This window comes from Mobula birostris, chromosome 5, assembly GCF_030028105.1.
Source record: "Mobula birostris isolate sMobBir1 chromosome 5, sMobBir1.hap1, whole genome shotgun sequence".
Classification (NCBI taxonomy): Eukaryota; Metazoa; Chordata; class Chondrichthyes; order Myliobatiformes; family Myliobatidae; genus Mobula; species Mobula birostris.
The window spans coordinates 64,946,009-64,971,773 of NC_092374.1; the positions used below are offsets into that span (position 1 = coordinate 64,946,009).

The following is a 25,765-nucleotide window of genomic DNA, read 5'->3' on the forward strand; positions in this document are numbered from 1 at the left end:
CAGCACAGACATAGGGCACTTGGGAAAACAGCAGCAACGCTGAGTTTGTGCTCCACAAAAGATCCAGCTTCTTTCTCTCTAATTCCAATCTAATTCTCCCCTCTCAGAATCAGAATCAGATTTAGTATTACTGACATTTGTTGTGAAATTTGTTATTTTGTGGCTACAGTACAGTGCAATACATAAAAACAAACTATAAATTACAATAAGTATACATAAATTAAGTTAAATAAATAGTGCAAATTGAGAGCAAAAATAGTGAGGTAGTGTTCATGCATTCACTCTCAGCAATCTGATGGCTGAGGGGAAGAAGCTGTTCCTAAACCAGTAAATGTGTGGCTTCATGCTCCTGTACCTCCTCCCAAACTGTAGCCTCTAATTTTCCTTTAGTGCATCTGCGCTATTAGACTCCACTACTCCTAACATTTAGTGAGTTCCACACAATACTGCAGAATACTTTGCGTTTATTACTAGCTACCTAACTTAGCACTGAACTCCATCTCAGGTGGAAACAACTTCTTTTCATGCATATAATCCCCTGCATTGTTTCAAAGAGCTCCATCTCTTTTGTAGAGAATGCCAAGTCTAACTGTCAATGGCAGTGGGATTCAAAGCGTTTTAACATTCATTACGGTTATGAGAAACACAAGTGCTTACATTGGGCTCGTCCCGCCTCTCTCGCCGCTTAACCTTCTGTACTTCATAGTCTTCCAGTAATGTCTCCATCAGGCCTCTGGAACGAGACTGTCCTGAAGTTTGCTGATCCACAGGTGTGGGATCAGACCGTGGAGAGGGCACTGGGCGTTCTGTCACTGGTGACACTGGACTGGATTTTTCCATTTTCCCTGCACAGAAAAGGGAGGAATAGCAAGAGCGATTTTTCAGTGAATTTATTAATATATTCTATGCAATGCCTGGGTAGAGGTCTTCTTAAAAAAAAACAGGAGAAGGACATTGAAATCTGATAGCTATGAGCAGCACCAACTTTTAGAATTCTCTCCTAGCTACTTTGGTTACTATACTGATTGTCCTCAGATCAAAAGTTATTCAGGTATAAAAGAAGAAATTTCCAACACAACGTATATCGAAACAAAACGCACTCAAGGTGTAGATCCCCACCATCCAGGCCATGCCATTTTCTCACAGCTACCATCAAGCAGCAGGTACAGACACCTGAAATCCCTCACCCCAGGTTCAAGAACAGTCATTTCCATTCAACCATAAACCCAAGAGATTCTGCAGATGCTGGGAATATTGAGCAACACACACAAAATTGCTGGAGGAATTCAGCAAGTCAGGCAGCACCAGTGGAGGGGAATAAACAGTTGATGTGTCGGGCCGAGACCCTGATGATGGTTAACCAATGTTATGTACCTGTGGACCTGCTGCAAGGAGTTTTTCTTTTATATCACCTGTGCATACCTGTACTTGTGCATAGGACAATAAACTCAACTTCGACAGTATTATCATACTTCGAATCTATTACTGCATTTTCCAAGTTGAATTTATTACCATGTGCAGAGGTACCATGGAAACCATGGATACCATGGAAAAACTTGGTTGTGAGAGCATCACAAGCACGTAGGTTCAGTTAACAACTGGAGCGTGAATTTATACAAGATTGCAAAACAAGATCCAAGTGCAAAAGGAAAATCAGAAACAAGTCAATAATAGTGCAAGAGGTGGTTTGTTTGCTGTACATGAGTAAATTCAGCATCACCATGGTTTCCAGTGAGTATCATTATGAGAGATGGAGACAATGTTCCCTAACCCTAGTTCTGCTCTTCCCTCACACAGAGCAAACTTGCCTATTACAAGAAGGATAACAGAAATTACTTTCCAGAGCCAAGTTCATCTCTCACTTAGTTATGTTATAACAGCACCTTTTTCTTAAACACAATTTGAATTATAGAGGAAAACAATATGCATTACGGGTCAGTTACTATTGAAGTGTATTCATGGTTGAGAAGCAGGTTCTGTGTTGTGCATGTGTAATCCAATGTAAAAACAGCAAAGTGGAATGTATAAAGTGATGAGGATTATCATGGTTCATAAGACTGTGGTGAATAATAATTCCTGCAGATTAAACTGAATGTTTCCTTTGGACCTGAAGGTACAATGGAGATTTATGACCATCACGCAACCTTTTATACCACTTTGTCTGCAGTCTTCCAGTCAGCACCTCCGCATTCTTTCGCAGAACCGTGCAAACTGCTCTTGGTGACCTTTTTGTATTAATACCCACAGTCTTATCAATCATGATAATCCTCACCACTTTCTCCACTATCGTGTTTTAACATTGGATTACACATATAATAGACACCATAGACACTGTCTGGTCCACCTGGCATTTATACTGGTCCAGGCCAACCTGTCCTACTTCTTTCAGATGAAATAGTGAAGTGGGACTCCTGCTCTCTGATAGATCCCACACCATTATATCAAATGCATCTTATTCCTCGATCATAATCCCTAAAAGCAGTAGGTGATTGATCAATATCCCAGGGATGTTTGTATGTGTTGCTCTGTGCAAATCAGCAGCCTTGTTCCCACAAGGGTGGTGGCACTTCACTAACTGTAGAATGTGTTGTGATATCATAAGGTGAGAAAGGTGCTAGAGAAATGAAAGTTTTCCTTTCTGTCAACTAATCTGTTCTTGCCTGAAGCTTTTCCCCAGGTAACGTGATAACGATATTCACAGAAAATTTAAGAAGGATGCTCTTCTGATATTTCTGCTCAGTGTCAGTCACACTTGTCCTGCAGTTAATCTTTAATTCCAGGAGTGGAATGCACTGTGCTGTCTAAACTTTTTGCCGGCACTCTTCTGCGTAGTGAGGGCTACTAACTGAATCTAATCTACTGCGTATGTTTCACTGTATGTCGATGGTCTTGTCTGATGTTGAGACTAGTCAAACTAAGGAGAGCCTGTTCGGTAATTCACACTTTCCTTCATGGCAATATATTTTGTAGAAGGCACTGTCTTTATCAGAATCTCATCATAAATGAAAGTAAGTCTAGGGCCATAAAATCAATAAGACATGATATTCCCATTCCCCACCCCTCCAACCCTATGAGTATTCTGAAGGGATTACACCTTTTGCAATTCTCTAGTCCACACTTCTGTCTCCATCAATTGTTCCCATCTTACGGCACTTTCCCACAACAGGAAAAGCCACACCTATCTCTTCAACTCTCCTTCCCATCATCCAGGGACCAAAACAGTCATTCCCTGTGAATCAGCAATTCCATGTGCACGATGTGGCCTCACCTGCATTATTTATTGAGGGACAGCACAGAATAGGCCCTTCTGGCCCTTCAACCCACGGCACCCCGCCACGAAACAATTTACAATCACAATTAACCTACCAACTGGCATGTCTTTGGACTGTTTGAGGAACTCGGAGGAAACTCATGAGGTCACGGGAAGGACAACCTTATTGGCAGCGGCAGGATAGAGAAAGCAGAGACAGTTTGGGTGACTACTTTGAGGAGCACCTGTGTTCAGTTGCCTGCATCCCACTCCCACTCTAACAGTCTGTGACCACTTGTACGATTACAATGAAGCCCCACACCTCATCTCCCACCGGAACACAATGCAGCTTCGAGAAGTAATATCGGTTTCACTAATTTAGGCAACGTACTCCTCCTGTCAGTCTGTATCAGTACAGGCAATTACTGCCTGCTAATATTTTCCTTTCTCTACTTCTCATTTGGTGGTCATGTCCCACAGCCCTGTAACTAGCAACACATTCCACAGGCAAAAAAAGTCTAAGCTGATTATAGTGTTTCATCTAACTGCGACAATAACTTATTTGGTTTCACCTTATTCCCTTTGTTCTTCCCATCCCTCTTCTACCTTCTCTCCTACTGAAAACTGGTTTGTTTTCTCCCTTTCCCAGTTCTCTCTAACACTGTTTCCCTTTTCACAGATCTTGGCGAACTTGCTAAGCATTTCTAACATTTTCTATGTTTTAAATTCGAGACTTAGCGCTGATGAAGTAATGAAATGTATTTGGATTTCTCACTTAATAAAACATTTATGCTAATGTTCAACTCCAAGGATCTGGCCATTTCAGAAGGAATGATTAATTGTCAGAAAGTTTCATTACAATTCCATATTTCAGTGTAGAATTCAGTTGAATGCTCATTGATCGGATATATTCACTCTTTCTCTCTTCACACAGATGTCTTTCCTCACAGGTAGCTCCATCACTTAGTAATATGCGGGAATGACTTCAGGACATTTCTTCCACTCCATGGCCCCAAATTTCACTACCTGCATACACTTGTCCTGTCCAATAACCCTCTGAGATACTTATGTTACTCCAATTCTGGGCTCTTACTGCAATCCACTGTTTACTCTACCCATCACTGGTAACTTGACTTAACTTATGAAATTCCTTCCATAAGCTCTTAGCATCTCCTTCCTCTTTGAGACCCTCATTTACAACAACCTATCTGACTTGCTCTCGAGATCTCTTTCTGTGGCTCAGCATCAAATTTCATTTTCTAGAAAGTATCGAGACATTTTGTTACCCTGTATAAATAATTGTTGTTTACAAGCGACAACATTTTTGCACATTGAATATATAAGAATTAAGGGCAAAGGGATTAATGCAAATGAGTGGCTGATGATCAGCACAGAATCAATGGGTATAAAGGCCTGTGTGCTGTATCTCTCTAAGACTCAATTATTTAATATTTCAGTCCTGGAGTAGCAAAGGTTGGAGGCTGATTAGATGGTCAAGATCTCAAGGCTGTTACTTATAATCAGTAACTTTTCACTTCTGCCACTAGATGGTAGAAAAGAATCAGGATTAACTCCACTGAGTTCTGGAGAATTGCAGTCTATGTCTTGCGATCTTCAGTCAACCAGTGCCACATACATTACAGTTTTATTGAATGTGAGCGTCTAATCACCTAACGGGATTTTCATTTTTTTCTCACTTTGGGATTTCTTCGTTGCATTCTGTCTTAAATAGATCACAGTACCACAATATTAAACATGCAACCTGGTAGTTTGCTGCAAAATCCATGAAGGTCATAACTAGTCGTTAAAAAGGAAGGATTTTGATAGCACCTTTGCAGATTCACTCCATGTAGACAAAGTTGACGTTTGGCATTTATTATACATTTCAGGAAAGTAAGTAGCACCATGTTAGGCAGGTGTCAGGCCTGGCTCCATCAGCAGTGCTCTCGGCTCCCACTCCGAAGGTCATAAATTCTAGCCGAGTCTGTAATTAAGTCTTTCACTTCTGCCAACAAAGGATCTCACATCAGCTGCAATCTAAAAACCGGCAGGGCCATACAAGTGGAATTAAAAGCAACAAGAACTTGCTAGAGGAACTCCATGGGTCAAGCATGCAAGAAGAAAGGAATTGTCAGTTCCTTTACTCTCACTGATGCCGAGTTTTTCCTGCAGATTGTTGATTGCTCCACATTCCAGCATCTGCAGTCTGTTGGGCCTCCCTGATTCTCCCAGTTTCTTGTGGGTGGGTGGGGTGAGAATAAAACGTTCACTTTCTTCCCCAGCTGTATTGAGCTAAGTCCTCATGTAAAAACAAGGGAGAGATTTGGAATAATATGGAGTACCTTTCAAACCCAGCAAGTCCAAAGGTGCTTCACACTAAATCACATCAGCTAGTTATGCACAGCAAGCTTCCATAAGGGTGATAGAAAAGGAAGATATCATCTGTTAATGATGTTTGCTCAGAGATAGGTCTCAGGACAATAGTAAGAACTATCGCCATTCTTAGAAAATGCCCAATAAAGCCTAACCGAGAAAGCTCATCTAAAAGACAATGCCTGCTGGCTACCTCGGTAAGGCCCTGAAAGAGCAGCCTGTGCTTGATGTTCAACCTGTAACCCCCTGATTCCGAGGCAGGAGCACCAAAAGCAGGCCACAGATGACAGCATACCACAGATGCAACATAAGGCTGACATGTCCAACTCAACTTAGAGGAGAAAACCTCTGCAAAACCAGCCCTTTACTCATCAAATGTAGGTCCACACAGCCCAAACTGAGTTCTGCTTTTACCATTAGAGTATGCCGTTTGAGAATATTCCCCTTCTCATTTCCCTCTGCCCGAGTCCTCCTCCCAACAAAACTGAAGGGAGTGTGTCATTCTACAAGATTGTGACCTCCTGATATTTTATTTCCTGTGTGGGACTAGGGGGAGGGGGGAGAGGAACATTGACATTTTAACAGAGAAAGGGCCCTTGCTCCTGGTGACCTCATCCTGGCACAGCATGCAGCACCGCCAGCAACAGGGCTGTGCAACTGCCAAGAAGCAGGAGGATAATGTCACAGCTAACATCCAGGCGCTGTGTGACAAAGACTGAGCCAGCCACCGGGAAGGCAGCCACACACTGTTCAAAACAAAACTGCAGCCAATTTGGACGTTGTACCTTCAGTGACCCTGCCTGTTCTGGACTTACAGAGGCTGAATCACACCAGAACAGTGCTCAGGCCAGTGGGTTTCAATGAGAAGGACGTAGTCTACATACCCTGTTTTGGGATGGTCCAGCTGATGTAATATTTAGGGCGCAGGGTCAAAAGTCCAGGGCAAAGAGGCAGAACCTTAAAATCCAGGAAGCTCTCTTTCACATGAAGGTTAATGGGAGGTTCGAACTCCCTTCCCCATGTATTTGGGTGGGAGACTCTCAAAGCTGCTAATCTCTAACACCCTATGCTATGGTGAAATGCTTCATGTAGAAAGAAGCCATTCAGTGTACCAAGCCTGTGCTGGTTCAGTGGTGCCTGGACCCCCAGTGCTTTTTGTCTGCTGCCCTGAGAGTTTCTTCTTTCTATTACCCATCTGACCCTCCTGCACATACCTTTTGGGGGAAACCGGATATTTGCACCTACACAGGCTGAGATGCCCAGGTGTAAAAGACTCTTACTCCTCTCCAGACCTTCAGCTCAGCCTATGAGCCTGGGCACTGACCCTCCCACTGGAGACCCTGCAGGACATGCTGGGTGTGGTTGGTGGCCCAGGGTTACCGCAGTGGACTCTGGCCAGTGTCCAACTCTGCCATCTTGGTCAGCACAACTCCTGGTTAATTTTGTCAATCTCTTTTGGAAAGGGCCAGGCTGAGGAATGAGCCAGGGTTTAAGACGGACAATGCGGATGTGGACCAGCCGGGGGAGACCAAGACTGGAGACCACGTTACTAGACAGTAGCTAATATGTCCTCTGAGGAACTTAGGAGACTATTCTCTGGGTGTGGGGTGGTGAGAGGGTGGAGCCTAATGGCAGACACACAGCTAAAGCAAAGCTAGAGAAATGCAGGGGAAGGATCTCCAGGTGGGAGAAGGAAGGCATATTAGAGAATAAAGACTGATACAGTCCATTTTGGCTAAATGGCCTACCTCTGTTCTCTGAATATCCTGCACAGAGAGAAGCCACAAAACACATTTGCCTTTTTGGAAAGTTTAACCACCCCATTAGCTCTGATGTTCACCGACTGAGCTGAAATGTGATCCCTCTGGCTTGGCTCATATTCCAAACTGATGAGCTTGGTTCACGCAATGAGAAGAGTTTGGGGTCTTACCGGGGGCCTTTGCTCTGGGGGGACACACCAGTGATGGTGACTGGGGCCCCGAGCTCCTGCGGGGACTCTGCACGGTCTTCAGGACCTCCCTCTGGCGGCGAAGCTCCTCCTCCCGATCCTGGGCTGCCCTGATCTCCTGCTCGATCATCGACAGGGTCTTCTGCCTGCGCGAGCGCAGCTTAAAGGGGCCGGACTGGGCGATGACCTCCGGCTCCTGTGAGTGGCTGACAAAGACATTGGTTCTGGAATAGTCTGTGGGCTCCAGGTAACTGGCAACGTCACTGAAGGGGCTGAACTCCGGCCTGTACAACGAGGGCTGTGAGCTGCCACCACTGTTGCCGGTGACGACCGCCATGGTATTGCTCGGTCTGGTCGTTGCCATGGGAGATGGGAGGCAATGGTCCTTGTGGTGGTCTGGCTCTGCCTCTGCCTGACTCTTTGGAATGTGGAGTCTCTGGTCCTGCACTGGAGGTGGCGGTGACGGCTCAGTCTGTGGCCTAGGCAGAGCAATGTCGGCTGGCTCACTCCCCAAATCTGACTCAGGCCCACCTAGAACACCTTCACCTGTCGCAGTAGCTGTGTTGGTCTCCTGTGCCAGGGCGAGCTGGATGGCATTCTTCACCACGATCTCCGCCTGATATTGAAGCTGCTGCTCAGTGTCCAATGGCAGAGGGGATCGCTGCCTGTATAACTCTTCGTCACCGAGTGAGCCCAGGCCTCCTTCCCTCTTGTCAAGACCCTCCTCTCCATCCCTGTCACTGGGCGTCAGAGCCTGGGGCGTCTGCGGTTGAGAGAATTCCTGAGACCCACCCAAAGAATAATCCAGGGACACATTTGTTGTCTCATTTGAAGCACCACTGTCACTCACATTGTCGATACTGAAATCATTGGACAGGGTTTCCATCACCGTCGTGTCTTGGGATCGAAGGGATAAGTCGTCCAAACCGGAATCTACCTCTTCCACTGTGGTGGGGAGACTGACACATTTGAAACAATGGTCAGAGGTGTCACTGTCACCATCTTCGTTCAGCACTGTCAAAACAGCCCTGACCTTGGTAAACCCTTCGTCGTCCACGCTGGCCTTACTGACTAACTCTTCCTTCAGACTGCCGCTGGTCAGTTGGTCAGCAGTGGTGTGCAGAGGCAGCTCTGAGGACAGCCCCTCTGTCTGCTTTCTCTCACAGGGGGGTGAGGGCACCTCCCTGCCCTCGCCATCATCAGGCACGATGCTGACTTTGGACACCTTGACGATGGACACCTCACTGACACTCACCTGCATCGGCAGCCCCTGCGCCCCACTCGTCCCCGTCACTCCACCTGAAACGGTCGTCCTCTCCTTCTGGGGTGCCTCTGCCAGCTTCTGCACCGGACGTGCAGAGACCCCTCTGGTGATCCCCGTCTGCCTCTGTCCGTGATGCGCGGTGACCTCAGGCCCGCTCTCCATCTGTAGGAACTGTCTCCTGGCAGCAGAGAAGTCAATTTGTTCTGTGACGATGTCCTCCCTGTTGATGCTGACAGGCTCTGGTGGCACAAACACAGGGGCTTTTTGCTTCGGTGAAACTGGGGACAGGTTCCCTCCCTGCTTCCTCTGCTTGCGTTCGGCATATTTCTTGTGCGATTCCAGCTTATCTGGGTCCAGCTGCTGCTCGAGGGACTTCTCCTGGGGGGGCTTCCACTTCTCTGTGATGCTCGGGTTCTTCCTCACCACCTGGCTCCGGATGACCTCCAGCCGGGCCCGTTCCAGCTCCGCGATCTCGTCCGAGGCTCTGCTCTTCTTAATCTTATAGCTTTTGCTTTTCTCGTCCTCCACGAAGAGCTTAGAGGGCTTTTTGTCCTCATGGTAAGCCCGTAGCTCGAACCTGGCCTCCTTCTTCAGGGGGATGATGACCGGCTCGCCGTCCCTGGAAGGCTTTCTGGAATTTTCCGTCTGCTCTCTGCTCTGATTGGCAATGGGTGATGCTTCAGGGCAGCTCGGTGAAAGACCGTTCACCTTAACCTCACTCTCGCCCTGCACCTGTTGCTCAGTGAGTGCTGGTTCCTTCCTGGTGAGGGGTGAATCTGAAGGGTCTGCTGCCATGGGATTGGGAGGAACTCGACTGTCCGCCGTGACTGGGCACGGCTCGGGAGAAGGTGGTGCATTCGACCCATTCTCCATAACAGGGTCACAGCAGTTTGCTTCCAAGACCTCATCGAGGTACCTGATCTCCTTTGCAACATCGCTGTCCAGTGATTCATGCCTACTCTGGATGCCATTGTGCTCTTTCTTGTCATGGCAAAGTAGTTCACTGTCCAGGGGGGTGGACTCCGATGTCATGACCTTGGGCACAGCTGTGTTCATGGTCTTGGGACCGCTCGGCTGGTTGTCCACCTCCATTCTGTCCTCCTGCCCAGACGTCTGACGGTTGGAGTTCAGGGAGTCAGAGCTTCCACTGCTCTTGTCCTTCTTCAGTTTAGTGCCATCCTCCAGGAGCTTGGCAGCAGGTTTCTGTGCAAAATGAAGGAGAAACAAGCATTAAATTAGATACAGTGTCCAGGCAATTCAACAAGAAAACTGCACACAGCACCTCTCATAGATACTATCTTCACTTTGACTCAGTCTGTAACAGCTCAGTGTACTGATTGTATAAGTTCATAGATGACATCACCATACTGGGCTAGATCTCAAACGATAATGAGACGGAGTGAAGGAAGGAGACAGAGAGCCTAGAGATATGTCGTTAAGATAATAATGTCAGTGCGTGGCCAAGTGGTTAAGGCATCGCTCTAGTGATTTGAAGGTCGCTAGTTAGAGCTTCAGCTGAGGCAATGTGTTGTGTCCTTGAGCAAGGCACTTAACCACACATTGCTCTGCAACGACACTGGTGCCAAGCTGTATCGGCCCTGGTGTCCTTCCCTTGGACAACATCGGTGGTGTGGGGAGGGGAGACTTGCAGCATGGGCAACTGCCAGTCTTCCACACAACCTTGCCCAGGCCTGTGCCCTGGAAACCTTCCAAGACGCAAATCCATGGTCTCACGAGACTAACAGATGCTTATTTATTTATTTAATGTCAGCAAAAAAATGAGACCCCTGTATGTGCCAAGGTTCAGATGGTTGAGAACTTCAAGTTCCTATGTGTAACTACCACCCATAGCCCATCTTGATTCAACCATGTAGATGCTATTGCCAAGAAATACACCTGCACCTCTAGTTCGTCAGAAGGCTAAGGAAATTCAGCATGTCCCCTTTGACCCCCATCAATATTTTTATAGATGCACTGTTGAAAGCAACATTATACATCACATCTTGGTATGACAACTGTTCTGTCCAAGACTGCAAGATGTTGCCAAGATTGGTAGACACAGCTCAGTCCATCATGGAAATCAGCCTCCCCTCCATGGAGTCTATCTGCATGGAGATCTCGCTGCCTCAGTAAAGCAGCTACCATAATCAAACAAGTCCTATCATGGGCATTTTCTCTTAGTCTCCCTTCCAACAGGCAAGAGATAGAAAAGCTTGCAAATGCACACCACCAGGCTCAAGGACAGCTTTTTTCCTGAGCGGATCTCTTGCATCTTATTGTCTACCTGCACTGCACTTTCTCGGTAACTGTAACACTCTATTCCGCATTCCGTTATTACTTTTCTCTTGTAGTATTTTACAAAACCAAATTTTTCCATGTACAATAAACTGATTCCAATTACTGTACATCTATGGGGCAATTTTACTATGCATTTCATTTGACTGGGACACAGATAAAATAAAACACTTTCAATATTAAAACCAAAATGCTGCAGGTGCTGGAAATCTGAAATAAACAGAAAATGTTGGAAGTACTTAGGCGATCATGTTGCAAGTGCAGGATAAAGAAACTCTGGCGCCATGACGCAGCTGCTCTAACAACTGTGCAAATTACCACAGCACTGATTTTAAATGGATCTTTGTTCAGGTTGGTAAGCTTTGTTAGGGTTGTGAATGGGCATTTCAAATCTCTCCATCTCCATCTCCATGTTTCTCACTCAAGTCATGAACCATCCTGAAATATATTGCTTCTTCTACACCCTTTCCAAAGGTTCCACATCCTTCCTGTAATGGGGAAACCAGAACTACACACAATACCCTAAAAGCAGCCTAGACACTGTTTAATATTGATGCCACTTGACTTCCTGATTCATATACTCAATGCCACAACTAATGAAGGCAAGCATGCTTTCGTTACCACTCACACAGCCACTTTCAGGGAACTATGGACTTGAACCCAAGATCCCTCTGTACAACAATGCTATTAACAATCCTGCCATTAATTGCATATTAATTACATTTGACCTCCTAAAAACTCATAGTTGCTAGGATTAAACTCCATCTGCCATTCCTCTGCCCATATCTGTAACTGATCTATGTCTTGCTGTAACTTTTGACAGCCCTCTACACTGTCCACAACTCCACCAACATTTGAGTCACCTGCAAATGACTTCACCAAGCTTTGTGTCATCATAAATACTTTGCTATGCCAGATATATACAAGTTCTTGCTGTTATTCTTTGGTAATAGCAGGTTATTGTTATAACAGGACAAAATTATGTACCATCATTAAAATGAATTGCAAAGAATAACCAGGAAAACACTGTGAGCTCCACATCATTTAGTGTGTTTAGTCCCATCAGTTTTGGAGACAGGAGTACTAGAACTAGGGAAAGTTTGGTTATGACTGTTCTTTCAAATCTATTTGGAGATATCACAGGAGTGAAAATGCAAATCTAGGATGTAACTACTGACCCTCTATTTCCAGCTTCAGAGCTAAGGTATCCCACAAATTGGCCACAGCACTATTTCAAAGAAAGCATCTTTTTGTGTATTCGCTCTGCTGTTGTGTAGCAAAGACACAATGCACTGAATAGCCTCCTTCAATAACCATTGCCAAAAACAGAAAATCTGGTCATTAGCGTGCTTTGTTTGTGGGAGTCTGTTGAATACAAACTGATTATTGCATTAAAGTCATGACAACAGTGAACACACTTCAAAAGCAGGTCACTGCCGTAAAGTGCTTGGATTGCCCTGCACTGACGAAGGGCTCCATGAATGTCAAGTCTCTCACAACTGTCCTCCACCAGGAATTATGAGGGACTGAGATAAATCATTCAGAAGAAAAAAACACAATGGGCTGGATATTTGGCTTTGATCACCGGAACTTCCCTTCTAATCCCTACTCAATATTTGTTGAATCCTATGCAACCAAATGTCTGGGGATTTGTTTGCTCAGCACATACAGAGGGAAAGGAAATCTGCATGTTATCAGTTCTGGGTTTGTTTCATTGAAGGTTAATGGGAAAGATAGAGGATCCTCAAATCACCTGAGAAGAGATTCCTCTGATTAGTAATGAATTGAATTGACTTTATTTCTTACATCCGTAACATACATGAGGAGTAAAAATCTTTATGTTATGTCTCCAACTAAATGTGCCATGTGCAATCATAGTAATTTACAATAAATAGAACTGTCAATGTAATATAGAGTACACTCAAATCAGCGTGAGTTCATCAGTCTGATGGCCTGGTGGAAGAAGCTATCCTGGAGCCTGTTGGTCCTGGCTTTTAAGCTGTGGTACCGCTTCCCGGATGGTAGCAGCTGGAATATGATTTTTGGGTTTAGGTCATTTACATTTAGCAAATGGCTTTGGCTACCAGTCTTCTGTTCCTTGAAAATGTATTGTGGATTTAACTTGAAACAATGCATTCCTAGAAGCTGTGAATCCCAGTCCAGAAACATAGAAACATAGAAAATAGGTGCAGGAGTAGGCCATTTGGCCCTTCAAGCCTGCACCGCCATTTATTATGATCATGGCTGATCATCCAACTCAGAACCCTGCACCAGCCTTCCCTCCATACCCCCTGATCCCCGTAGACACAAGGGCCATATCTAACTCCCTCTTAAATATAGCCACAGAACTGGCCTCAACTGTTTCCTGTGGCAGAGAATTCCACAGATTCACCACTCTCTGTGTGAAGAAGTTTTTCCTAATCTCAGTCCTAAAAGGCTTCCTCCTTATCCTCAAACTGTGACCTCTCGTTCTAGACTTCCCCAACATCGGGAACAATCTTCCTGCATCTAGCCTGTTCAATCCCTTTAGGATTTTATACGTTTCAATCAGATCCCCCCTCAATCTTCTAAATTCCAACGAGTACAAGCCTAGTTCATCCAGTCTTTCTTCATATGAAAGTCCTGCCATCCCAGGAATCAATCTGGTGAACCTTCTTTGTACTCCCTCTATGGCATGGATGTCTTTCCTCAGATTAGGGAACCAAAACTGCACACAATACTCCAGGTGTGGTCTCACCAAGGCCTTGTACAACTGCAGTAGTACCTCCCTGCTCCTGTACTCGAATCCTCTCGCTATAAATGCCAGCATACCATTCGCCTTTTTCACCGCCTGCTGTACCTGCATGCCCACTTTCAATGACTGGTGTATAATGACACCCAGGTCTCGTTGCACCTCCCCTTTTCCTAATCGGCCACCATTCAGATAATAATCTGTTTTCCTATTTTTGCCACCAAAGTGGATAACTTCACATTTATCCACATTAAATTGCATCTGCCATGAATTTGCCCACTCACCCAACCTATCCAAGTCACCCTGCATCCTCTTAGCATCCTCCTCACAGCTAACACTGCCGCCCAGCTTCGTGTCATCCGCAAACTTGGAGATGCTGCATTTAATTCCCTCATCCAAGATATTAATATATATTGTAAGCAACTGGGGTCCCAGCACTGAGCCTTGCAGTACCCCACTAGTCACTGCCTGCCATTCAGAAGCTGCTGGTGTCTGTGGGATGGATGTGAATCAGAAGGTGTGAAGTTTGTATGTAGCTTCAAAAGAAAGCATTGTTTATACTTTGTAAATATGAATTGTCCTTTGTGTTTAGCAAATAAATATCAAGCCCCACGTTGGGCCAGCAGACCTTTCCACCGAAAGTGTCTCTGTATGATGCCTGCTGTACCTTGTTTTGTCCAATAAAGAAGCTGCTTTGTATCTACCAGTAACTCTCTCCGATGACTTCATTCACGCAACAACATTTGGTGTGATAGATTATGGTTGGGTCCCCAATGATCCTACAGGCCCTTTTTACACACCTGTCCTTGTAAATGTCCAGAGTCATGGGAATCTCACAACTACAGATGCGCTGGGCTGTCCACACCACTCTCTGCAGAATCCTGCGATTAAGGGAGGTACAGTTCCCATACCAGGCAGTGATGCAGACAATCAGGATGCTCTCAGTTGTGCCCCTCTAGGAAGTTCTTGGGATTTGGGGGCCCATACCAAACTTCCTCAACCAATTGAGGTGAAAGAGGTGAAACCATTACAGTACAAAATTTAATATAAATTTAGAGGTTGCATTACACGGAGCGATAGAATTCAGCCTTCTTCTCAATTTGTTTCACTATATTATTTAGACTCATCTGGATGTGATTCTGACCATTGTCCTAACAGGGTTTTATATGACTGGGTCTTAATCAGTGAGGGACTCACAATGGCCTTGCATCTTTTCTGAGAATAGAAGGTACTTTCTAATTTTAAACAATGAAGAGATTTGAAAGTGTAGACAGAGAGAAGCTATTTTTTTTCTGTTTGGGGAGCCAGGTCCTATATGAAAAACTATTAGAAGTTAATGTGAGATGTGAAGAAGAGGTACAATAGCCAATGGAAACTTGCAACTTCTCGTCTTAAAAGACTACCGAGACTAGGGATGAAGAGGAATTTACAGATGACTTTTGTTAGAACAGAATATTAGAGATTGTGGAACCAAGGTTTAGGTAGGTGGTATCTGAACTAAGATGCAGGTTAGGTTGTACATCTATACTCATGTCATTCTACAGAAATGCAGTAGACAGCATCCTAACAAGCTGCTTCACTGCTTGGTACGGAAACTGCACTGAGGCGGACCGGAGGGCTCTACCCTAATGTCCAATGAATCACTGGCACCAGCCAACCTGCCATCAACAACATATATACAGAATGGTGGCAGAAACGGGGCTGTATCATCATGAAGGATCCCACAACATCTGCTCATGGTCTGTTTGTCCCACTTCCATCGGGGAGGGGGAATACTCTACTCTCAATCTCAGCATGAACAGCAAATTGTTGAAGCATCTTTGAAAGCCCAGCATGTATTTAGTTCTACACGTCTGCTATGAAGGTTTAAGTGTACAGTATTTGCTACTAATTAATATAATCTATGTTTTTGTTAGGATGCAGGTACAATGGCCAGTAACCCAGGACAAGGCCGACCTTATTAGGAATACAATCACCTGTATATTATACATCACTGACAGCAGGGCTTGTGTATTAATCTAGGTTTAGCCTTGGAACCTTGTGGTAGACTGCAAGGAGCCGCCTTCTTGCTGATGGAATGTAGTCAAACTTATTTTGTTCAGTGGAATGTTGGAGTAAAATTATATAGAAGGTGACCATTCATCCCACTCTCACTGTGCTAGCTCTGTGTAAGAATTATTCATTTAGCCACATGCCACGGCACTGACCCCAAATATTTGCAAGTATTTCCCATTTTAAGCATAGATTCAAGTGTCAGCTGTGGCTTAATTAGCAGAACAATTACCTGTGAAGTGGGAGGTTCAAGGTTCAAGTTCAACTCCACAACCTCAAAACCAAGAAGCTAGAACAGTATTCCAAGCAGCGCAGCATTTTGGAGATGCTGCTTCTTGGGTCAAATGTCAAATTTGAGCTGTCCCAGGTGAAAGACCCCATGGACCGTCTTTGTAAATAGGCAGGGGCTGCTCCCCAGGGGTCTGTGCAATATTTATCCCTCTGTCAATATTACCAAGACCAATGAATTGGTTGTTGTCACACAGAGGTTTGTTACACCTTGATGTTACATAGAACAGTCCAGGCCCTTTGGCTGATGATGATTTGTCGATCTTTTAACCTACTCTAATCTAATCCTCCCCTCCCACACAGCTCTCTATTTTTCTTATCATCCATGTGCCTATCTTAGAGTCTCTTAAGTGTCCTTAATGGGTTTTTCAAATCACAAGTTAGCTGCTGCATTCCCTGAACCAGTAACCACAAAGACTCTTGGTTGGTGGTGGAGTACATTTGGATGTCTACAGATATGCTCGAGCAACAGGTTTGGGTCTAAATTTTCTATCCAAATTTGTCCTGTGCTTTGACAGGAAGTGTTTCTGCCTGCAGAGGAGTGTGATTCCGCTCCTCATGAAAGATCGAATACGTTTATTCTCACTTGATGAAATGACAGACTAGCCACTTCTGATGCTTCACGCCGTTTTATCTTTTATTTTTACTTGCTGATCTACCCGCAGCTGGAGTTCATTGTGAACTATGCCACAACCAATGATACAACTGCATCTGCCAGCATTATTTCTTAAATACTTATGGATTTGAGAAATTGTCATTGTTAATTTCAAACAAAACCAAAAGGGCCACATGATACAATGAAAGTCTCCATGGGTCTGCTATTAGCTACACTATCCCAAACAGCCAGTTACAACATGCATCTGTTGATTTCTTTTGACATTCTTGCTGGACAAAGTACATTTTGCTCCCAAATTCCAACTCGGTTATGGGTTGGTAGATCAGCAGATTAAGCATTCCCAATGATGAATAATCTGGTCTGGCAGCTGCAGGCAGGATGCCCATGGCAAGTCAGAAGGTTGTGGGTTCTGGCCCCACTCCAGAGACACCAGCATAGTCATCTATGCTGCCTGTGTAACCCTGAGGTGTGTCACACTGTTGGAAGTGCTACAGTTTGGGTGAGTTATTGAAGCTTTTATTGCATGGATATAAGAGAGTTCATGGGACTATTTGGAACAACTAGCAGCTGGTTGAGTGGTGTTGCACCATCAACCTTGTACTCAGTATCGGTAAGACCAAAGAACTGGACTTCAGAAAGGGTAAGATGAGGGAGCACACACCAGTCCTCAGGGGGATCAGAGGTAGAATGAGTGAGAAATTTCAAATTCCTGGGTGGTCAGCATTTCAAAGGATCTATCCTGGGCCAATGCCAGGCATCCTACCTCTCCCGGAAGTTCCGGGAGCCTCCTGCATATAAATAGTGGCTCCCTGATGCCCGCAAGTTATATACAATATCACGGAAATCAGTTTTTTTGAGAGTGAGCGAGAAAAAGCAAGAGAGAGCGGGAGCGCGAGAGAAAGAGAGAGCGCGAGCCCGAGCGAGAGAGAGAGCGACAGCGTGGCATGGCAGAGTGTTCCAAAAAAATATAAAACACACGTCACCCCAGACTACACTAAAGTGTACCCCTGCCTAATAGGGGTCGAAATAATGAAAGTGTTGCTCGCTGCACTGTTTGCAACAGTGACTTTTCTATTGCCCATGGTGGGTTAAATGACTGTAAAAGACGTGTTGAGGTGAGTTTAACAGGTGTCATTTGTTCATTAGCATAGCTAACGTTATTTAAACTAGCTGGCTGGCTGCTAAGGAGCTACTCTATTGCAAACTTCCCACCTCTCCCGGAAGTCTCCGCAAATTGATGGTGCTACCTCCCTGATATGAGTTTTTGCAGGGTGGGATGTCTGCCAAAGACACTCGCAAATTTCTACAGATGTACCATGGCGAGCATTCTAACTGGCTGCATCACCGCCTGGTATCGGGGAGGGGGGCACTGCGCAGGATCAAAATAAGCTGTAGAAAGTTGTAAACTCAGTCAGCTCCATCATGGGCACCAGCCTTCCCATCCCCCGGGACATGCCTTCTTCACATTGCTACCATCAGGGAGGAGATACAGCAGCCTGAAGGCACACGATCAGCAATTCAGGGACAGCTTCTTACTATACATACACTATATATATTTCTTACTGTAATTCACAGTTTTATCATTATGTATTGCATTGTACTGCTGCCACATAACAACAAATTACATGACAAATGCTGGTAATGTTAAAGCTGATTCTGATTCTGCTAGTCACTATAGATCTGTTCATAATCACATTGTTGTTTGTAGGGATTTGATGCTCTTTTCAAATATTGCCACAGTGGCTGTACTAATAGAGTGCTACATTAACCACAACTCTTTGGGATGACAACCCAACGTCATGAAAAGTGATTTATACATGCAATTCTTTCTTACATTGCTGTTTGCTGGGACCTTGCTTTATGCAAATTGACTCCCTGGTCTCTTACAAAAAAGAGCATCAATAATTCAAACTTAAATAAGTTTATTACTGTCACATGTACTGAGGTACAATGAAAACGTTGTCTTTCACATGTTCACACAGATCAAATCATTACAACATTACATTAAGGTAGTACAAGGTAAAACAATAATTTTGCAGAATAAGGTATTAAAGAGAAAGTGGGGTGCAGGTAAACAGTAGGGTGCAAGGTCACATTGAGATACATTGTGAAGTTAAAATTCTATCTTCTTTCACTAGGGAAGCATTCTGTTGTCTTACAACAGCAGGAGCGATGTCCTTGGGTCTTTTGTAGCTTTTGTCTGATGCGAGTAGGGAGAAGAAAGCATATTTGGGGTGAGTGGGATTTTGATAATGATAATACTTCACCAAGGCAGCAAGAAGTACAAGAGAGTCTATGGAGGTGAAGCTGGTTTCTTTGATAAACTGAGCTGTGTCCACGACTTTTGGCAGTTTCTTGCGCTCGTGAGCAGAGCAGATGCCATACTAAGCAGCAATGCATCCAAATAGGATGCTTTGTAAGGTGCACTAATAAAAATTAGTGAGGGTCAAAGGTGGCGTGCCAAATTTCTTTAGTCTCCTGAGGAAGTAGAGGCAGTGGTGAGCTTTCTTGGCAATGAAAAGAGCATCTCATTGGTTATAACGCAGCATTGCATGTCCTGAGGCTGTGAATTTTTCATTTTGCTTCTTAGAGTATTTATTATTTGCCCCTTATTACAGTGTAATGGCAATAGAGGTGTTCAGAAATGTGGTCAATGACAGTGTCTGACCAAATAATGCTCAGTAGAGTTTTAAAGCTACTCCATTGATGGAGATGAAAGCTGCCCCACGTTGGGTTTGACTAATTTGTGCATGTCACAGAAAACTTTGGAGCAACTGAACAAAAAGAGCATAGGAGGCTAGAAGGAAGAGAAGGAAAAAAACCTCCAGGGTGAATATTGTCATGTCTCTCTGAAGATCCAAGTGACATTGATAGAATTCTCTGTGTTGTTTGTTGGAAGTCTGGAATGGGGCTGTCAGTCCTTCCAAGATCTGCAAGCACCAGAAATCTCCAAACCTTGTTGAGAGGAAGAATTTAGAAGAGGAAAGAATTCCAATGATAATTCCAGTACTCATTGGAATACTGGTGGGTCTGATGAAGTGAATTGAGCAATAGCTGAGGTTATGCTGTGCAAGCGAGCTAGCTGGAGTGTTTGCTGACATCCACAATTGCTCCCTGCTTCAGTCTAAGATCCCCTCATTTTTTAAGAAGGCAACGATAATCCCAGTGCCGAAGAAGAGCAAGGTGGCATCCCCGGAATGACTATCGACCTGTGGATCAGACATCAATTGCTATGAAGTGCTTCGAGCGATTGGTTATGGTACACATCAACCACAGCCTACCGGTCAACCTCGACGCTTTGCAATTCACCTACCGGAGCAACAGGTCAACGGCAGATGCCATCTCTCTGGCCCTACATTCCTCCTTAGAACACCTGGAGAATAAAGACGCATACGTAAGGCTCCTTTTCATTGACTACATCTCTGCCTTTAATACCATCATTCCAAATAAACTGATTCCTAAGCTCCGGAACCTGGGCCTTAGCACTCAGATCTGCAGCTGGATCTTCAACTTCCTCACAGACAGGACCCAGGCTGTAAAAATAAGGGACATGCTCTCCTCTAGTCACTCTGAGCACCGGTGCCCCACAAGGCTGTGTACTCAGCGCCCTGCTGTACTCACTGTACACTCATGATTATGTAGCCAAGTTTCCATCAAACTCAATATATAAGTTTGCTGATGACACCAAAATTGTAGGCCATATCTCGGGTAATGATGAGTTTGAGTACAGAGAGGAAATTAAGAACCTGGTGGCATGGTGCGAAGACAATAACCTATCCCTCAACGTCAGCAAGATGAAGGAATTGGCTACTTCATAAGGAGTAGCAGACCACACGACCCCATCTATATTGGTGGTGCGCAGGTGGAACAGGTCAAGAGCTTTAAGTTCCTTGGGGTCAATATCACAAATGACCTGACTTGGTCCAACCAAGCAAAGTCCATTGCCAAGGAGGCCCACCAGAGCCTTTACTTCCTGAGAAAGCTAAAGAAATTTGGCCTGTCCCCTAAAACCCTCACTTATTTTTATAGATGCACCGTAGAAAGCATTCTTCTAGGGTGCATCACAACCTGGTACGGATGTTGTCCTGTCCAAGACCGGAAGAAGCTGCAGAAGATCATGAACACAGCCCAGCACATCACACAAACCAATCTTCCGTCCTTGGACTCACTTTACAACGCATGCTGTCGGAGCAGTGCTGCCAGGATAATCAAGAACATGACCCACCCAGCCACCACTTTTCGTCCCTCTTCCCTCTGGGAGAAGGCTCAGGAGCTTGCTGAATGGATCCTGACCTGGATCTGGGCCGTACCCTCCAAATATCCGGACCTGCCTCTCGGTTTTTTTTTTGCACTACCTTACTTTCCCTTTTCTATTTTCTATTTATGATTTATAATTTAAATTTTTATTAATTTTACCATCGATTTGTACTCCAGGGAGCGCAAAGCGCAGAATCAAATATCACTGTGATGATTGTACATTCTAGTATCAATTGTTTGGCGACAATAAAGTAATAATAAAGTATGTGATTGATGGCCAAGAAACTTCCAATTGGGAAAGAAAGATGCGCTGCCCAGATACCAGGGTATGTAGTCTTTCATAAGGTTTGGCATACACAGCAACCAACAGTTCGAAATGGGGTGGGGATGTAAGGTCAGCTGATGTAATCTGCAAGAAGAGGTTCAAACCACAGGGGGCAATGTTGGTCTGGAGCTAGCAGAAAAATAGTTTAAATGATTAAATATCGTGAATGTTATATCTTTGAACAATCTTTATGCTGTTAACTATACCCAGTAGACTGAAAGGACTTTCAAGAATCCCTGAAGTGTTTTAGGTCTTTCTGACTTATGTTTTGTGGAAAATGAAAATTAAAAAATACAGTTTGTTTCAAAATCGTTACAAACAAAAAGAATGCTGATCCTGCAGTTTCTCTTCATTCTATTCCTGTTTTGGTTCAAGTGATCTTCCTCCCTAATATGTTAGTGAGACTAGGAATTGATGTTTGTACATGGCCTGGTGTGTAATGAAGGAGTATGGTCATAGTTAATGAAAGATGTTTTTAACTGCAGGGTCTGGTAAATTGGCTGTGAATATCAGGCTTTGATCTATTGAGGCCATGCTGTAAATTTGACTATTACATGCTCCAGTACACTTCATGTATCAAAGGCAAAATGTGCCTTAGTAGGGCATTATATAATAAATGCACACAGAAAAGTGTGAAGCTTTGTCTATGCATTGCACAACACTTGTCAGCGAACCTCTTAAATCAACGTTATGAGCTCTTATATTTCATATACTAACTCCTGATTATCCTATGTCATCCACAAATCAGCATTTGAAAAAAATAGGCAGGACAGCAGCAATGACAGGAAATCTTGCGCAATCTCTGCCTTAAACTCCATTACTGTTGAAGGTCATCAGGTCTTTCTCCTGAAAAGTCCATGAAATCAGTGTCTTTCTGGCTGGTTCCGAAGGGTTTGCATGAAGAGCTCGTGGAATATTTATTTATTTAGAGGTAAAGCACAGAACAGGTCCTCGAGCCCTTCGAATTGCATGCACAGCAACTCCAACAACCACTGATGTAACCCTAACCTAATCATGGACAATTAACCTACTAACCAGAAACAAGAAAAAAAATCTGTGGATGCTGGAAATCTGATCAACACACCCAAAATGCTGGAGGAACTCAGCAGGCCAGGCATTGTCTATGGAAAAAAGTACAGTTGACGCTTTGGGCTGAAACCCTTTGGCAGGACTGGAAAACGAATCTGGAAACTGTGCGACAAAGACACGTTCCCAGAAAGGATACATGGCTGTAGGAGCGGGTCTGGGTAAGCACACGGTCAAAGGGTTGGAGAGCAGCAGGGATCACAGCGGGGAGCAGTGAGAGAGAGTTTCACTGAACTCCCATCAAAGGGAAGATTTAAACGTCTTCAGGGCAGGCATTGCTGGAAGAGACTTCACAGAGTAGTAATCAAATCCAGTCCTGCCACAGGGTCTCGGCCCGAAATGTCGACTGTACTTTTTTTCTCATAGATGCTGCCTGGCCTGCTGAGTTCCTCCAGCATTTTATGTGTGTTGCTCGAACCTACTAACCAGTATGTCTTTGGACTGTGGGATGGTACAAATATGGACAGGTATCAGTCTCAAGTCAGCCTTATTCCTTAACTCAAATGCCATCATGCCTAAAGTTACTATACACGTGGAGATAGGATCACAAGATTTAAAGCCATTGAAGCACTTTCAATTACTCCAAAAGACTGAGGTTTGGTAAAATACTGAAAGGCTTTTATTTGCTGTACAATACGACCTCCACAGTGAGTGTCTGCCCCCGGACTGAGGGGGAGGGGCAAGGTGAAACACCTTTATACAGGACAGTGTGGGTGGGGCCACAGGGGCAGTCAGCAGAGGGGCGTGTCCTGACAGTTAACCCAGTTACAACATATATATATGGTTTACCACAGCCATCTCAACTCCACACTCCACTGGTCACTTCAATAGCGCGGCCTCTCTTCCACTGACTTTGTTTTCACTTCCTGGTGCTCAGGAAAGCAGCCAACGTAATCAAGCACATTTCCCACCCTGTGCATTGTCTCTTCTCCCTCTCTCGTTGGGTAGAAGATTAAAAAATACTTTAAAAAATGTCAAGGACAAGGACTGTTATTAGACTCTTAATAGGCCTCTCATACACTAAAACATGAACTCCTGATCTACCATTCTACCTCATCGTGGTGTTTGCACTTTGTTTACCTGCACTGCACTTTTTCTGTAACTGTAACATTACATTCTGCATTTTGTTTTCCTCTTTACTACCTCCATGTACTTGCAAATGGAATGATTGGTCTTGAAGGCATGTAAACAAAGGCTTGCCAGTATATGTGACAATTTAAAACAATTCCAAATCACTCAACATGCCTACACTGCCTTCTCGGCCTATCAGACAGGCATCAAGCAGCCTGTTGTTAGCTAATCAAGGTGACTTCCATCTCTCAACCATAGTCATAGTCATACTTTATTGATCCCGGAAAATTGGTTTTCGTTACAGTTGCACCATAGATAATTAAATAGTAATATGTAAGTTATGCCAGGAAATAAGTCCAGGACCAGCCTATTGGCTCAGGGTGTCTGACCCTCCAAGGGAGGAGTTGTAAAGTTTGATGGCCACAGGCAGGAATGACTTCCTATGATGCTCTGTGCTGCATCTCGGTGGAATGAGTCTCTGGCTGAATGTACTCCTGTGCCCAACCAGTACATTATGTAGTGGATGGGAGACATTGTCCAAGATGGCATGCAACTTGGACAGCATCCTCTTTTCAGGCACCACCGTCAGAGAGTCCAGTTCCATCCCCACAACATCACTGGCCTTACAAATGAGTTTGTTGATTCTGTTGGTGTCTGCTGCCCTCAGCCTGCTGCCCCAGCACACAACAGCAAACATGATAGCACTGGCCACCACAGACTCGTAGAACATCCTCAGCATCGTCCGGCAGATGTTAAAGGACCTCAGTCTCCTCAGGAAATAGAGCCTTTCTTCTACTTTTTATAACTAAATAACAAGGGGGAGGACCATATCTTTGATTGCTGGCTGACGTGGTTGTCAGTTGTACACCCAAAACAACTAATTCCATTAGATTCAATATAAGCAAATGTGCAGAGAGGATGTCCAGCAGTGGGCACCTCTGGAGATCCCTGTATGGCTGGCAGCCCCAGTACAGACCATTAGCCTTACCTCAAATTGTCTTTATTTTGTCGCAGATTAGTGAAAGCATTCATGTTTAGAAAGTTACACAAAGTGGAATGCAACAAATTATATATGTTTGGCAACATTCCCTGTAAACTGTGGGACACTTTAATAAAATATTATGTAAAAAGAAAATTCCATCTGTGTGGCAAAAGGCTATGTGCATGGGAGCATCTCAATTACTGTGGCTACACACCTGCATCACTTAGAGGGAACAGTGATGATTGGTAATTTCAGCCTGTTGGTGTTTCTTATGTAAATTTGGGTAGGAACCCAAAGATCTAACTTTGGTGAAGTTATTGACAACAGGGAAGCATGTGAGGAAAACATTAAAACTAAACCATTTAACTCCACTTTTTAAAAAACATATAATTTAGCAGCACTGAGCATGGAGTAACATACTTCATATTGGGATTCTGTCATTACTGATATGTTTGCAGGGTCTGCACTTGGTAGGCATGTTTATCACTTTTCCACAACCAGTGTTGGAGACCTAGCCATCTGAAAAGATTGCACTGACAGCTTCCAGAACATCAAGGACTGTTGAATTCTGATGTCGAAGGGGTCAGTGCCAAACTCTTTGAAGAGTTTGCAGTGAGCAATTTCAAGTTCCTGGGTGTCAACATCTGAGGATCTCTTCTGGGCCCAACATATCAATGCAGCTGCAAAGGAGGCACAGCAGCAGCTTTATTTCATTAGGAGTTTGAGGAGATTTGGTATGTTTCCAAAGACACTCGCAAATTTCTGCAGGTGTACCTTGGAGAGCATTCTAACTGGCTGTACCACCATCTGGTATGGAGGGGCTAGCACACAGGATCGAAAGAAGTTGCAGAAGGTTGTGAACTCAGTCAGGCCCATCGTAGGCACCAACCTTCGAAGCATCCAGGGCATTGAGGTGCGATGCCTCAAGAAGTTAGCATCCATCATCACCCAGAATCCCCATCACCCAGGACATGCCCTCTTCTCACTGCAACCATCAGGGAGGTGGTACTGGAGCCTGAAGGCACACACTCAATGATTCAGGAACAATTTTTTCCCCTCTGCCACCTGATTTCTGAATGGATTTTCACTTATATACAGTACACCTGTGTTGAACTCAGGATATACCAAGACTTCACTGCCTTTGAAGTACATTTGAGTGTAAGCCAGTTAGCACACGTCACATTCCAGCCATCTATAATGTGCCCTGTTGCTCTGCTTTAGTTGTTG

General features: G+C 44.5%; 1 protein-coding gene across 5 annotated transcripts in view; it reads right to left on the reverse strand.

Moving 5' to 3' along the window:
- Positions 1-25,765, reverse strand: part of LOC140197761 (PALM2-AKAP2 fusion protein-like) — a 390,825-nt gene that overhangs the window by 19,344 nt on the left and 345,716 nt on the right. For all 5 annotated transcript variants that reach the window (XM_072258189.1, XM_072258188.1, XM_072258191.1 and 2 more), the window contains 2 exons: positions 7,554-10,038; positions 658-845 (listed from right to left, as the gene is read on the reverse strand). In XM_072258189.1, coding sequence (XP_072114290.1) covers positions 658-845; positions 7,554-10,038 — 2,673 coding nt within the window. The remainder of the gene's footprint in view (positions 1-657; positions 846-7,553; positions 10,039-25,765) is intronic.